Here is a 13356-nt window from a genome sequence, read left to right on the forward strand (position 1 = left end):
CCTCTCTCTCCATCACACTCTCCTGTCTCTGCGCTGAGCCGGGAGGGCAAAGCCCCCCCGTGTCTGCAATTACACTAACAAGGGCTGGCTGCAAGTGCTCACACCTGGGGCACAGGGCCAGGGCGGAGGCACCGGCTCGGGGGGCTCTGGCACAGCCCCCTGCTCCTTGCTCGGTGGTGGCTCTGCTCCCATCCCAGGGCTCAGACCCGCTGCCACGGGCCATCTCCCTTGTCCCTGAGCTGGGCTGTTGAAGACCACAGCCACAACACCATGCCTCCCCTGCCCGCTGCCTGCATGGCCCAGGTGTAAAAGCAGCAGCAGCAGCAAGGGCAGGTACGCCAGGCAGGCAGACGAGCCAACGGAAAACACCTGCCTTAATCCACCCCACCTGTCCCCGTCTGCGTGTGTCCCCTTCACCCGGCCACAGCAAAGCCCTCCTGCAGCGTGCAGAGCGTGTCCCCACTTTGTGCCAATGCCTCAGCCCATCGGGCAATAACAAATGCATCCGGACAGCAGAGCCCCAGCTCCAGCCCTGGCTGCGGGTGGCATCGCCATGGCCCAGCAGGGAGCTGCCGGCAGGGAAGGAGGCCGGGCTGTGAGCACCATCTGCTCCCACAGCCTTGGGCTGGAGGCTCTGAGCCTCCTGCACCAGCCTCAGCTCCTCCTGTGCGAGCACAGCCGGGGACAGAGCCCTCCTCCAAGTCCCCACTCCATCCCCTACCGCTGTCCCACTGCCTGGCTCCTCAGAGCAATGCTGGGGTGCAGACAGGGAGCACTGAGCCCGGGGCAAGGGAATGTGCCCATTGCACAGTCCCTGCAGCGGTGACAGCGATGGGTGAGGGTGACAGGGTGGGACAGGGACAACAGGGTGTAGCTGGTGGCCAGGAGCCTCCCCAGGGAGTGCAGCTCATGCTGCTCCTCTCCCTCGGCTCGCACAGCAGAGGCGATTACCTGCCAGAGGCAGAGCCTGTGGGACTTCTGTAAAATGCCAAGAGCGATCCAAACCCCTCTGGGCAGCAGAAAGGGTGCACAGGACCCCCCCAGCTATTGCTAGAAGTGTTTCTGGGACACATCTCTGCTGCAGCTGGTGACAGGTACCAAACTGAGCAAGCGGTGCCCGCAGCACTCCTCCATCGGGTCCCGAGCCTCACCGGGGAGCAGGGTTCCCCCAGGAGCTGCAGACAGGGTTTGGTGTCTGTTACGGGCTGACTGATGAGCCTAGGGAGGGCTGAACTCTGCTGTGAGGCTCTGAACCCCTCTGAGGGTGCCTCTGGTCCTCATTCGGACCTTGGAGACTTCACTGCTTAGGACGGTTTTTGGGTGGCCCAGGATTTCTGCAGCAGCAGCTGCTGCAGGTCTTGGAGGCACCAACAGATCTGAACCCAAAAAAGCTCAAGAAAGGCCAAACCCAGAGCCTGCATCTAACTCGTCCTCTCCGCAGCACAGGCAGTTTTACAAGAGAACAGTTACATCACAATAAAACCACTTGCAACTCCTTGAAACATGCTGTTCTGGTGGGCAAAATGTACCTAACCTTGGTTTCACAAGCCAAAATCCAGCAAACATCAAAAGCATGTCCCTTCTAGCCTTAGCGACGGTCCTTAACAAAAGGGACACTCACAGCACAGGACAAATTCCTGCATCGCCCACCCTCGGGAGCAATCCTTCCCTGGGGAATGCTGCAGCGGCAGGAGCTGCCCCACTTACACACAAATGCTCATCTCATCACCTAACCATGAGACACCGAGTTACATTCATTTATTCTGGTGATATACAGCACTTCGCCTGTGCTGGCCATGTCACCTCTTCTTAAAGCCCATCTCCTACCAATAGCCATTTCTGGCCCCGCCGTGCCCAGAGTCCTGCTGGAGTCACCTCCTCCAAAGGATGCTGCTGCTGCTCCACAGTCAGAACTGGGGCTGCGGGCGCTGGACCGGGCAGCATCTCCTCTCCCAGAGGCTCAGGAGGACTCGGAATCTCTCTGTAGCTCTTTGCCTCTACAATAACGGATCGTTATCCCAGGTCCCAGGGTCTCCAGAGGAAAGGGCTAATGCACATGTTTTCGAGTGTGCCCATGCCTCCTTGCTACTGGAAGTATTAATGACAGCATCCATTAGCAGGGATGACAGATCCCCTTTCAGTACAACAGAAGGCTCTCGAGTGACTGTCAAAACACCCTATGAAAGGGGGAAAGACCAGATCCCCGTGGGCCCTCTTCTAACTAAGGATGGAGAACAGGGCTAAACATCAGCTGCAAAGCGCATGCCCGTGTTTTGGAGAAGTTGAGAGTCAGATGTGGGATCCACCGCTCAGGGTCATGGCTTTCAGATGCCCCCAAGTCCCAGTGCAGCCCCAGGTGTGACCTCGCAGCGTCAGACCCTCAGGCACAATTTGATCGCAGCACTCAGGTGATGAGACAGTCAGGAACCCGCAAAACAGCATCTGAGAGGATTATTTCATCCAGCCTCTAATTGCAAACAGTGTCAGCACTCATCGAAATTACCCTCTCACGTGTTCGTTTGAAGCGGGCTGTACCTGGAGTTGTCCCTCATTATCACATTCCTGATTTTTTACAAAGGAGTTAAAGCTGGATTCAAAAGGGCAAAGCAGCAGCATCTCCCCATCCTCCCCCCCCCCAAGAGCCTCCCCACACCCCACCTCAGCCTGCCAAGCCGCAGTGCCTTTCTCGCCAAGCCTTTCTCACCTCCAGAAAGGGCCCCGAGTATTTCAGGAGCAAACACACATCTGTGTGCGTGGGAAGGATTCTGGAGACATGGAGGGACGGACACAAGGGATTGAGAAGAGACGATGTGAACATGAGGGGTTAGAGTGGATGGGGAGGTTGAGGTGCAAAGAGGGAAGCCGCGGAGCCGCAGCCAGCAGCGGAACTGGGGATCAAAGCTGTAGTTTAGATCATAAATCATGAATTGAAAACTAATTAAATAATTTAAATCAGCTTAATATTTACAAGATACCAGCTTTGCTCGGCCGCAGGGGAGGTAGCTGAAGGGGGACCCTGGTAGCAGCATTCCCACAGAAGGGCATCGCAGCTCACCCTCCCGTGCAGATCCCAGCTCAGCCCTCGGGACCACTGCTTGGTTAGGCGAAAGCACCCAGGGGAGGCAGGAGGCAATTTGCTCTCGCTCAAATGCAGCATCTCCATTTCACACAGCAGAAAGTGTAAAGTGCTGATACACCCAGAAAGGTGCCCGAGGGGCAGGAGCAGCCTGGAGGAGCCTCCAGCCTCCCAGGAGGGAGGATGGCCAATGCCACACTCCCCGACCTCCTCATTGCCTGCTATTGTTAAAAATGGCAAAATCTAGCTTTCCCACACTCTTTCCTACTTGTTTCAAAACTGAGAGTAAGAACGAACAGAAGAAAGCAAAGCTGCAGCCGGGCAGTGCCTTCGTGGGCAGTTCCCGGGGCGCAGGCAGGGGACTCAGCCTCCGAAACCGGGGCTGGCCGTGACGGAGCAAGACTTGCTGCCGCTGGGTGTAGGGACAGCTTCGATGCTCACCGCCTTCCACAAACCCTGGGCACTGGAAGGTGCTGGTGAAGAAACCCAACAGCAGAGAATTGGAGAAGTCAACTTATTAATTAGTGCAGCGCTGGCATTGCCTGCAAGCCCACATCCCAGCGCTGCCTGCAAAACAGATCGAGCTAAAAGCTGGTCCTTGTCCCGAAGTGCTTACGACGTGAGCACAAGACACATGAGAGAGAAGCAAGCAGAGGGTGAAGGCAGGGGAACAATGAGGCAGTGTTCGCTGAAAGGCCGTGGGTTCAGGACACCATTTGGGGCATGATTCTCGTTGACATCAAGTGATTTCATGTGACTGACTCACTTCAGGGTTGCTGGAACAAACTGCGTGGAGCAGCTTTCATGTCAGTGCGTCTGACGCCTCTCTCCGCTCCCTCCCTGGATCGTCCATCTGTAGCAGGGGTCCCTCCTCCCCTGGCCACGCCATGCAATTAAGCACCAGCCTTATTTAGGGGACTATATATATAAAAATATTCAAGCAGTGTGTGAGTGAGCGAAGGGCAGGCAGCTCCGCTCTCAGCACTGGACCGGGAGGCTGGGATCCAGCCCTCCAACCCAAGCAAGATAAAAATTGAGGAGGATTTGGGATGGGGTCTCTTCTAAGCGTGGTAGCAAAATCTTCTCTTTTGGGTGAGGACACAAAGAGGCCAGGTGGCTTTTCCACCCAGCCAGGGTCCCCGGAGGCAGGACATGGAGCAAACACGGGGCTATCGCTGTTTGCTCAGGTGCATTTCCAGGGCTGCTATTAATGAGCGGAGCACTGGATTTTTTAAAGATGCAACGTACAGGGGCTGCATCCCATGGGACAGAAAGCTAATCCCTGCTCGAAGGAGCTTAGGAGCAGTACTGCCTGCTCGGGCAGACAGATGGGCAGGGAGAGGAGTGGAAGCAGCACCAGCTGGAGCAGAGGGATAAGCAGCACTCGCAGCCCACGAGCAGCCCGGCTCTTGGCAGCGCCTCCAGCAGCAACTCACCGGGGGGTGTTTGGGAGGGCACCGGGGAACAGGAGGCCCTGCAGGGCTGTGGGGCTCCTTGATGCATTATTTCAAAAGTGTATTTTAACAAAGAGGGAGAAAAAAAAACAAACCAGCCCAACATCCCTGCTGGAGTTACACAGAAAGAGCTGCGTGTGCTGAAGCTGGTCCCACGGTGGGTTTAGCTGGGAGAGCGCAGGGACCACAGTCTGCACAAACAGCTCGGTGTTTTGTTGGGGATTTTTGCTTTTTGAAAGATCTTGGAAGACGGGAGTCTGCAGAGGGGACTAGAAATCACTGCTCCACCTAATAATGTGTCTCATGGCATCAGGAAATGCCTTGGCACTCCGTCATTTATTAACTATTCAAATGCATTAAACTTAGAAAAAAAGCAAGAACGCCCCAGCCCTGTGCAGCCACTTTGTGCACTCACTTTCCCCGCCGCCTGCAAGGGTGAAGGCACTTGCACGAAGCTCTGCAAGCTGGGGTGCAGCGCACAGTAACCAGCTGGGTCCCCCCAGCCTCTCCAGAACAAGAGACTCGGGGCTGGCACAGTCCCCAAAAGCAGTCACTCCCTGCCTGAAAAGCTTCAATTAAAGATGCCTTTTTCACAGAATAACAAGAACAAATAATTTCCTCCTGCTCCTCCCCTACCAATATCCTGTGTGCTTCTGACTTTGCATTTTTTACTAAAAAACGCTAGGAAGGAAGCATTCCTTTTGGAGGAGGGAGGAAGAATAGCAGATAGGCTGGGAGGAGGACCGATTTCCCAACCAGATCTGTCATGTCAGAAAGAAAAAAAGCTCCTTCAGACCCCTGCGTTCCTCTCCAGGCAGCTGGATGTTTGCTCCCGAGTGACCGTCACCCTGGGCCCGAGGCCAGCGGGGCTGTGCAGCCGGGTGCTGGACCCTCGGACAGAGGCACAGCAACGCTGCCGGGGGGCTGTGCAGCCGGGTGCTGGACCCTCGGACAGAGGCACAGCAACGCTGCAGCTGACGCCCCTCTCTGTCTCTCGCAGGGCTGCTGTCCCCGCTCACCCATAGAGGCTCAGCCGCGGAGGCTGTAACCCAGCCGGAGGTGCAGGATGGGACACGCCACTGGATTTGTCCGCACATCCCTAGCTGTCGTCACCTTTCTGGGTAAGAGCAGCCCCTTGCCTCTCTGGGCTGCAGGTTTCCATGAGAGGTGAGATGGGCTGGCAGACATCAAGCGGGACATCACCCGGGGGATGCAACACGCGTGCTGTGCTGCCTGCCCGGCACACGCCTCTCCGTGCTCCGCGGCTGCACCGACGCCAAAGCCTGACCCTCCCCAGCGGTTCATGCAGCCAGGAGACGTGTCTGTGCCACACTCAGCTTCCCTTTGTACCGCTCAAGAAAGAGGACAGGAATGCTTGACACATGTCTCCCCCTTTCTAAACTGCTGTTTAGGTGAAATGCAGGAGATGCAGAACCTCAGGCAAAGCCTGTGCTCGTCCTGGCCTCGGCACAAGGACAAATTTCCTTCTGCTGGCAGGACTCGCTCATGGCGAAGCCACTTCGCCTCCTGTTTTTTCTAGGGATGCCTCTTCGGCCATACCCTGACTGCAAAGATTCCCCCATCCATTGGGGACCATTTCTGGATCTCAGGGAATCTCAGGCTGCACTCCGAAGGTCCCTTTTCAGCAGGGAGACATTTCATTTCAGACAACTGAGAATTAGATAATGTCTTCAAGCTAATTCATCATCCCAGGCAGAGACTGCTCGCCTGTCCTTATAAATATCTAATTACCTTTTAATGTTCTCTGGATCCCCGAGGAGGCAGAGGGAGGGGTGGCTGCCCTAGATTGGGAGGCAATTAGCCTGTTTGGAAATTGGTCTGACCCAAATCTGGTAGAGGCAGCAAGATGGAGTTGGGCTCTCCCATTAACCACCTGAGTTCATGCAACTTGCTCCCCATCCAAGCTGGGTCCACAAAAAATGATTCCCTGTAAAGTCTCTGAGGGTTATTTTCTTTTGACCCTTGGCTGATGATGCAGTGGATCTCAGGAGCCAGCTGGGACACAGAGAAATGCTCCTGGGGAACACCAGCAAGGGACCAGGGACAAAAAGACTCCAGCTAGAGATCAGGTTCAAGGAAACACTCCAGAGCAGGTGAAGATCCAAAGCCTCCAGGTCTGGGCTGTCAGCTCCAGCCCTGGGAAGCTGGGTCGGCAATGTCACCCCTCCCTCGGCCGTATCGTCGAAAGGATGACTTCCCAGCAGTATTTAAGGGTTTAAAGCTTATGAAGTGCACAGAGATGACTCTCTAACGAATAAGGCTGTCGTGAAAGTCTAAAAATCTCTCTGGCCTTTCTTCATTCAGTAAAAGGCACAGAAAATCTTGAAATCTAAGGCCAGCCAAAGCACTGTCCCTTTGTTCCTCAGAAAGCTTCTCGTTAAAAATAACCCCCTGTTCCTCAGAGAGCTGCTTTTTAAAAATAACCACTTTGATTTTGTGCACGTGTGTGTGTGTGTGTGTGCGCGCGCGCGCAGATTTCCTATAAAACCAATTAATTGCCCAGCTCCCGCATGTGCCAAGGCTCCAGGCTGTGGTCAGTGCTCCGGAGCTGCCTGTGCTCAATAAAAGGATTGCTGCTGACGTCCTCATAAACTGGAATACATCTTGGAAAACGTTCAACTGAGACATTTATCATTTCCAGGTCTCCAAAGCTAGCACAAAGGGAAAGCATTCAGCCTCCTGGACACCTGGGCTTTCCAGGTCTGACTTTCAACATATTCCAAATACTAATAAGAACATAAAACCTGCCAGAAACGGGCCAGGGCACTGCACAAGGGAGGCACTGGCAGTCCCCTCCCTGCTCACTGCAGTGGCAAAGGAGATAAGGTTTGAGTTTTGTCTCTTCCAGCAATACCTGGTATAAAGTTTGGGATTCTTTTATATGCAGAGATTACTATGCCCTTGATGATGTATTTCAGGGTATAGTATTTTCTCTCCCAAACAGTAGCACAAGCCACTCTTGGAGCACTACGTGAAAGCTTCAAGTGTTTTTGCAGCTGTTTTCCCAAATTTTAATTTTCAGGTGTTCCACTTTCATCTATTCCTATTTATTTTGGTGTTAATATTTATTCTTCCTAATAATGAATGTTGTTCTCAAGAGGCGTATCTACCATAATTTCTGCTCTCCTGGCTGGATTTTAACACAGAAAGTAGGGCTGCATAAGGCATGCCCAATTCTGAGCGTGTCACTGTGCTTCTTGCAAATTCAGCTTCCAGGCTTGAAGACCTTTATTTTGTGGTTGTCTTCTCCCCACCATCCAAGTGACAGAGCCCGAGGAACGTACCTCTTCTGGTAACACCCAAAATGAGAGTTCTGGCGTGAGAGAAGTAGCCCAGATGATCAGGCTCGGAGGTACCGAGATTTACCATTCTGCTTAGCTCTCAGTTCCTAGTTCCAACCCTATCCTGGTCTTGTAATTGTTTAACTACTTTAATCTAACCGTTGTTTTGCCTAATGAGTAAGATCCAGGCGTTTCACCCCCGACACCAACCAGCCACCTTGGACCTCTAAACAAAAACTTATCTGAGCTTCTGGCATTGATTACATTTGAGAAAATCACTGCCTGGCAGTTGTAGCCCGTAACTCCAGCAGAGAAAAAGGGACAGCAGCAGACAGCAACAGGGTGCAGCCTCTGGGTGGAATCAGAAGGGATGATTAGCGTAATTTGGCTTGATTGGGAAAGAGCATATCGTGAGAGAAGGAATGCCTGTAAGTGTTAATAATATATATTTTATTTGTTAAATAAATAGAAATTATTTACCATATGCTACCTATTAATCTCAGAATGTAAAGCTGTTAAACCTTAATCCATTCACCACCATCTATCGGAACACAATGAATACACTATTTTCTTATTAATTCACGATAATTTTACCTGCTGGTCAGCACAGTTATTTCCAGCTGCGATTTGCTCAGCACAGCCGCTGCTGACCCAACTGAGGGAAAATTTCCAGCTTACACAAGCTTTTCCTTTGTGAATCTAACTAAAGGAAAAAGGCACCTGCGCTGATTGGGAGGGAATACAACCCGCAAAACGCTGCTTCTCTCTCATTCCAAAGTATTAGACACGGGCTACGGTGCCTCTGCCCTGTGTGACACCAGGGACCATCAGGCTCCTGCCCGCATGCGGCTCCCTCGCAGCAGCACATCCCGGCTGAGGGAGCTGATGGTCGGGGTAATTGGCTGGTGCTCGGACACAGGGAGCAGCCGACAGCTGCTCCGAAGCCACAGAGCCAATTAGTGGAGCCCCTCTCCCATCTCAGCCTCATCTCTGCATGCAAGAGCAGCCGGAACATGAGACGAACCCCAGGAGCTACAGGTAAAGGGCTGCTTCCCCCCAGCCCAGGAGAGCTGAGCTGGCCATTCCCTGCTGGAAGTTACTCTTGCATAAAACATCACACTTACTGGAGTCGCTTAATTTAACTAGTGACCATGCTGTGTACTGTAGGGAAGGAAACAGATTGCTGGTTGGCATGGCAGTTTTAAGACAGTTATTAATTCAATTACAAAGCATGGAAGGATCCTGGGGCTAGCTAAGCATCTCGAGGCTTATCGCTGCAGAGGCAGAGGGGACTGTGCTGGGAGCAGGCTGCCTTGAGGAAGCTCCATCCCTGCTACGGGACAGGCACTTCTCAGGGAGCCAGGGAGAGGACAGGCTTGTTGGTGACCGTTAGCCCACTAGCCGCTTCTGCAGCGAGGAGATTTCCAGGCAGCTTTTGCTTTGTTCTTACTTGCACTGCCATTTCCATCGAGCCTGTGTGGAAGGGGGTCTGCCAGTGTTTCTCTGAGACATGGAGTCACGGCGGACAGCTGGCATTTTCCAGCGAAACGGCATCACCACGCCAAAGGGTGGCCCAGACACGGTAGGAGAAGGCAGGCAGGTTCTTCTCTTCCTCATGTGCCGATGGCTGAGCCATACCCGTGACGGCAAGATCAGAACCAAACCCGTGTCTACACACGACAAAGGAAGCTTCAAGTTCATCCCATGAGTTGAACAGCAGAACCGATACCTGCACAGCGCTGGTGGGCAACCAGCAAGCAGCAGGTTTGAGTTGCCAATGTTGCAGATGTTGCAGATGCAGGGATGGAGGGGATCTGCCAGGTGGCTGCAGGGAGGCAGCAGCAGAGCTCCGAAGACCCAGGTTCTGCTGTCTCCTCCCTTGTCCTGGAGATGACTTGGGAGGAACCGACCAGCTGAAGTTTGTACAGACAGAGGAACCAGCACGTTCTAACTGCCAGGGACAAGGAGGGCAACCAGTGGTTCCCAGCTCCAGTCTGTGCACGGTTTTCCAAGAGGCGTGTGGCAGTACTCCTTCATCAGCATGTCTTGAAGCATGTCTGGTCCCTCTGGCACAGCAGGGATGGTGTGAGATGCTCGGTGGGAAATGCAAGCTATATACCCGCAGCCACGGCTGGGGCTGCGCTGCGGTAACAGATGGGTTGTGATTTTCAAGTTGTTCCTTCTTTTAGTCCAGATGCAGTTGTGATGCTGCCAGGGACACCCTACAAAACTAAAAATGAGAATTTTTAGAAAAAACTAAATTGAGCTGAGCAGGTTTTTTCCCCTCTCTTGCAGTTTGGTGCCAAGCCCAGAGTAGCACGAGGAACTACGGGCCGGTGTTTGAGGAGCAGCCTGTGCACACCCTCTTCCCTGAAGGCTCAGCAGAAGAAAAAGTCACGCTGGCTTGCCGAGCAAGAGCCAGTCCCCCTGCGACCTACAGGTGAGCTCCCCTGCTCTCTCTGTACCGGGGCTGGAATGCAACCGCCAAGAATTTTGCCTTCTGTTCTCCACATTGATATAAAGAAAATCACTAATGTAGGAATCGGCCTCCTCATCCACACATGATGCGCCGTCCCTCCCAGGTCACAGATATAAATCTGACTCAAATCCCAACACAGCACAGCTGGAAAAAACAAGCAAGCACAGCCTCCCACGAGGCACCACGAGTGCTGCGATGAATATTTACCCCCCTCACTCTTTACACTTGCTCTTGGCAGGTGGAAGATGAATGGCACAGAGATAAAGATGGAGCCAGATTCCCGTTACAGGCTGGTTGCAGGCGACCTAGTGATAAGCAACCCCGTGAAAGCCAAGGATGCTGGCTCCTACCAATGCGTGGCATCTAATTCCAGGGGCACGGTGGTCAGCAGGGAAGCTTCCCTCCGCTTTGGCTGTAAGTTTGTCTCCACAAGGTCAATAAAACGCAGCTACAGTTACGCTGGGGGTAAACTAAGCCCCTCTGCTCGCATGAATAACAGTTGGAGAGAAGCTCTCCTGTGCATGATACCCAACATCATCCCCCGGAGAAATCCCCTGGCGCTTTCCATTAACATGGAGGGGCAGTAGGAATCTGATGCACTACAGAGAAAATCAGGAATATTTTTGGATCTCCCTCTGTACGACTACTGAAAAGACAAGTCTATGGAGGGAGAGATAAAACATAGCATTTCCACCAGCTGTTTTCTTTGCCCATGGACAGGTTTCACTTTGCATGTTCAGTTTTGCAGGAATTCTCCGCAGAAGAGCGAGACCCCGTGAAGATTACAGAAGGCTGGGGAGTGATGTTTGCCTGCAGCCCCCCTCCCCATTACCCAGGTAGGGGTTTGCGTTTCAGCATTGCCACCAGCAGGGCTTAGCGGCGCTGCTGGTGCCAGGCAGAGAGAGGCCACAGAGCAAGCGATTCCCAGACATGTGAATTACTCTTTGCTTTTCTTTGGGAATTTTAGGGAAGCAAATTTTTAAATTCAGGCTCTGTAAAGCAACAAAACAGAGGTAGGGCTTAGCACATGGAGAAAACAAGTACCATCCAAGGACCAGCTTCAGCTTAGACTGGTCTGGGAGACAGCCTGCCAGGTTTAGTCCCACCCGAGAAGACACAGGCAACTTGTGCAGTTTGTTCCTTTTTCTCTTCCCCCCAGGCTTATCCTACCGATGGCTCCTGAATGAGTTTCCCAATTTCATCCCAGCCGATGGAAGGCGTTTCGTCTCTCAGACCACTGGAAACCTTTACATTGCCAAGACAGAAGCTTCCGACCTGGGGAACTACTCCTGCTTTGCCACCAGCCACATCGACTTCATCACCAAGAGCGTTTTCAGCAAGTTCTCCCGGCTCAGTCTCGCTGCAGAGGGTCAGTGCTCTTGCATTATCAAGAGGGAGACTGGGCAAAACGCAGAAGAGACAAGCCACCACAAAGCACTCAGGCTCCACAGGGCACCAGCGGTGCACAAATCACCCACCAGCTTCTCAGGGGAGCTTAAGAGCTTACCAAAATACTAACTGGCCGGAACCTGGGGGAAGCAGCCCTCTCTCCAGGCTTCGCTGCTTGTGCAGCTACAAACCCCATCAGCGGGGTTTCTCTGTTTGTAAAAGAGACACGGCACAAGGTGCAGCCTGGGTGGGCTCACAGATCCCTGGAACCACTCTCCTCTGCCTCTGGTGACCTTGCAGAGGTGCCCCTGCAGATACTTCTTGGGCTGGGCAAAGGGAGTTAAGCAGGTAGGAAGAAATAGTCCTGAGATGTGGTAAAGAGATTTCTAGAGACTTTAGTAAGAGCTGTTTTAAAAAGGAAATCAAATTTAGCTTCTATTGCCTTACCCAAACGCACAAAGCTTTTGGAAAGTAGCATAACCTTGCAGGTACCTTTGCCCTTTAAGACCTCACGTGTGCCACTTTAAAGTCATCCAGAACTCCCCAACAGTGCTTTCCTTTTCACAGATGCCAGGCAGTATGCACCCAGCATAAAAGCCAGGTTTCCTGCAGACACCTACGCTCTGGCTGGGCAGATGGTGACTTTGGAGTGTTTTGCCTTTGGAAAGTGAGTGCAGCGTCTGTATCGCTCAGGCTCAGGACGGGGAGGGTATTGCAGAACCTGTAACTTCCACAACCCCTCTCTTCTGGTCTGCTGTAGACCAGAGATGGAGGGGGAAGAGGGAGGAATTGGCTAAAGCCATCTGTCCTACTGGCCAAAGCCCAGCTGGGATGGGACCTGGGTGGCCAAACGGGGACTGAGTTACACTGAGCTGTAAGGCGGCACGGGGTACCGGAGAGCTGGCCTTCACCAGGTTTACTTTTACATAGCCCTGTTCCTCGAATAAAGTGGAGGAAGCTGGACGGCTCACAGTCCTCCAAGTGGATCGGCAGTGAGCCCCTCTTGCAGATCCAGGATGTTGGCTTTGAGGATGAAGGCACTTACGAGTGTGAGGCTGAAAACATCAAAGGGAGAGACACCTACCAGGGCCGCATCATCATTCAAGGTAACACATTTAAACATGTGCCTTTCCAGAGCACAGCAAGATGCCCCAGGCAACAGACTGAGCCTCTGGGAGTAAAATTACCACCTCTGATCCTGCCTTGTACCAGCCCTAATTAAACCTGTTGCAAAGCCCTAACAAAGACCTGCAGAGATTACTGATACCTTTCCTTGGTGGATACATTTAGGCTCTAGCAAGTAGAGAGAGATCTCTTAACTTGCTCTAAAATAACTCTAGTAAAATAAGGTAACCAGGGAAGGAATCATAGCAGTAAAAATCAAACTTGGCTCTCAACCAAGGTCCTCTCCAAGCCTGGAGTGCTTCCACAAGGGGTAATGCTTGGAGCTGTTAATAGATCTAGTCAAGTTACAAAACTTAACCTGGTTATCTTAGCCTGAATCCAGTCTCCTGAAGTTCAAAATTGACTGCATTACTCTTAAGAAAAGAAACCGTAAGGCTCTTCCTCAGATCTGGATTCTGCCATAATTTTGTGCAGTCCACATGCACAGCTGCAGCCAGACCCTTCGAGGACTCAGCCTTGCATGGCTGCACA

At 52.7% G+C, this 13356-nt stretch overlaps 2 protein-coding genes across 3 annotated transcripts in view; one reads left to right on the forward strand and one right to left on the reverse strand.

Annotated features, from left to right (window-relative positions):
* Positions 1–13356, forward strand: part of CNTN2 (contactin 2) — a 30011-nt gene that overhangs the window by 7042 nt on the left and 9613 nt on the right. Inside the window, exons 1-8 of one of the 2 annotated variants that reach the window (XM_056361513.1) lie at positions 5300–5411; positions 5531–5651; positions 10128–10272; positions 10550–10725; positions 11052–11147; positions 11471–11680; positions 12268–12367; positions 12631–12806. In XM_056361513.1, coding sequence (XP_056217488.1) covers positions 5597–5651; positions 10128–10272; positions 10550–10725; positions 11052–11147; positions 11471–11680; positions 12268–12367; positions 12631–12806 — 958 coding nt within the window. In that variant the 5' untranslated portion in view covers positions 5300–5411; positions 5531–5596. Of the gene's footprint in view, positions 1–5299; positions 5412–5530; positions 5652–10127; positions 10273–10549; positions 10726–11051; positions 11148–11470; positions 11681–12267; positions 12368–12630; positions 12807–13356 lie in introns of those variants that run through there. The other variant, XM_056361512.1, reaches the window with a different exon arrangement.
* RBBP5 (RB binding protein 5, histone lysine methyltransferase complex subunit) overlaps positions 8262–13356 on the reverse strand; it is a 42859-nt gene continuing 37764 nt past the window's right edge. Inside the window, exon 14 of the mRNA XM_056361519.1 lies at positions 8262–10062. Coding sequence (XP_056217494.1) covers positions 10055–10062 — 8 coding nt within the window. The 3' untranslated portion in view covers positions 8262–10054. The remainder of the gene's footprint in view (positions 10063–13356) is intronic.

The sequence above is a fragment of the Falco biarmicus genome, chromosome 16 (assembly GCF_023638135.1).
Source record: "Falco biarmicus isolate bFalBia1 chromosome 16, bFalBia1.pri, whole genome shotgun sequence".
In the NCBI taxonomy this organism is placed as follows: domain Eukaryota; kingdom Metazoa; phylum Chordata; class Aves; order Falconiformes; family Falconidae; genus Falco; species Falco biarmicus.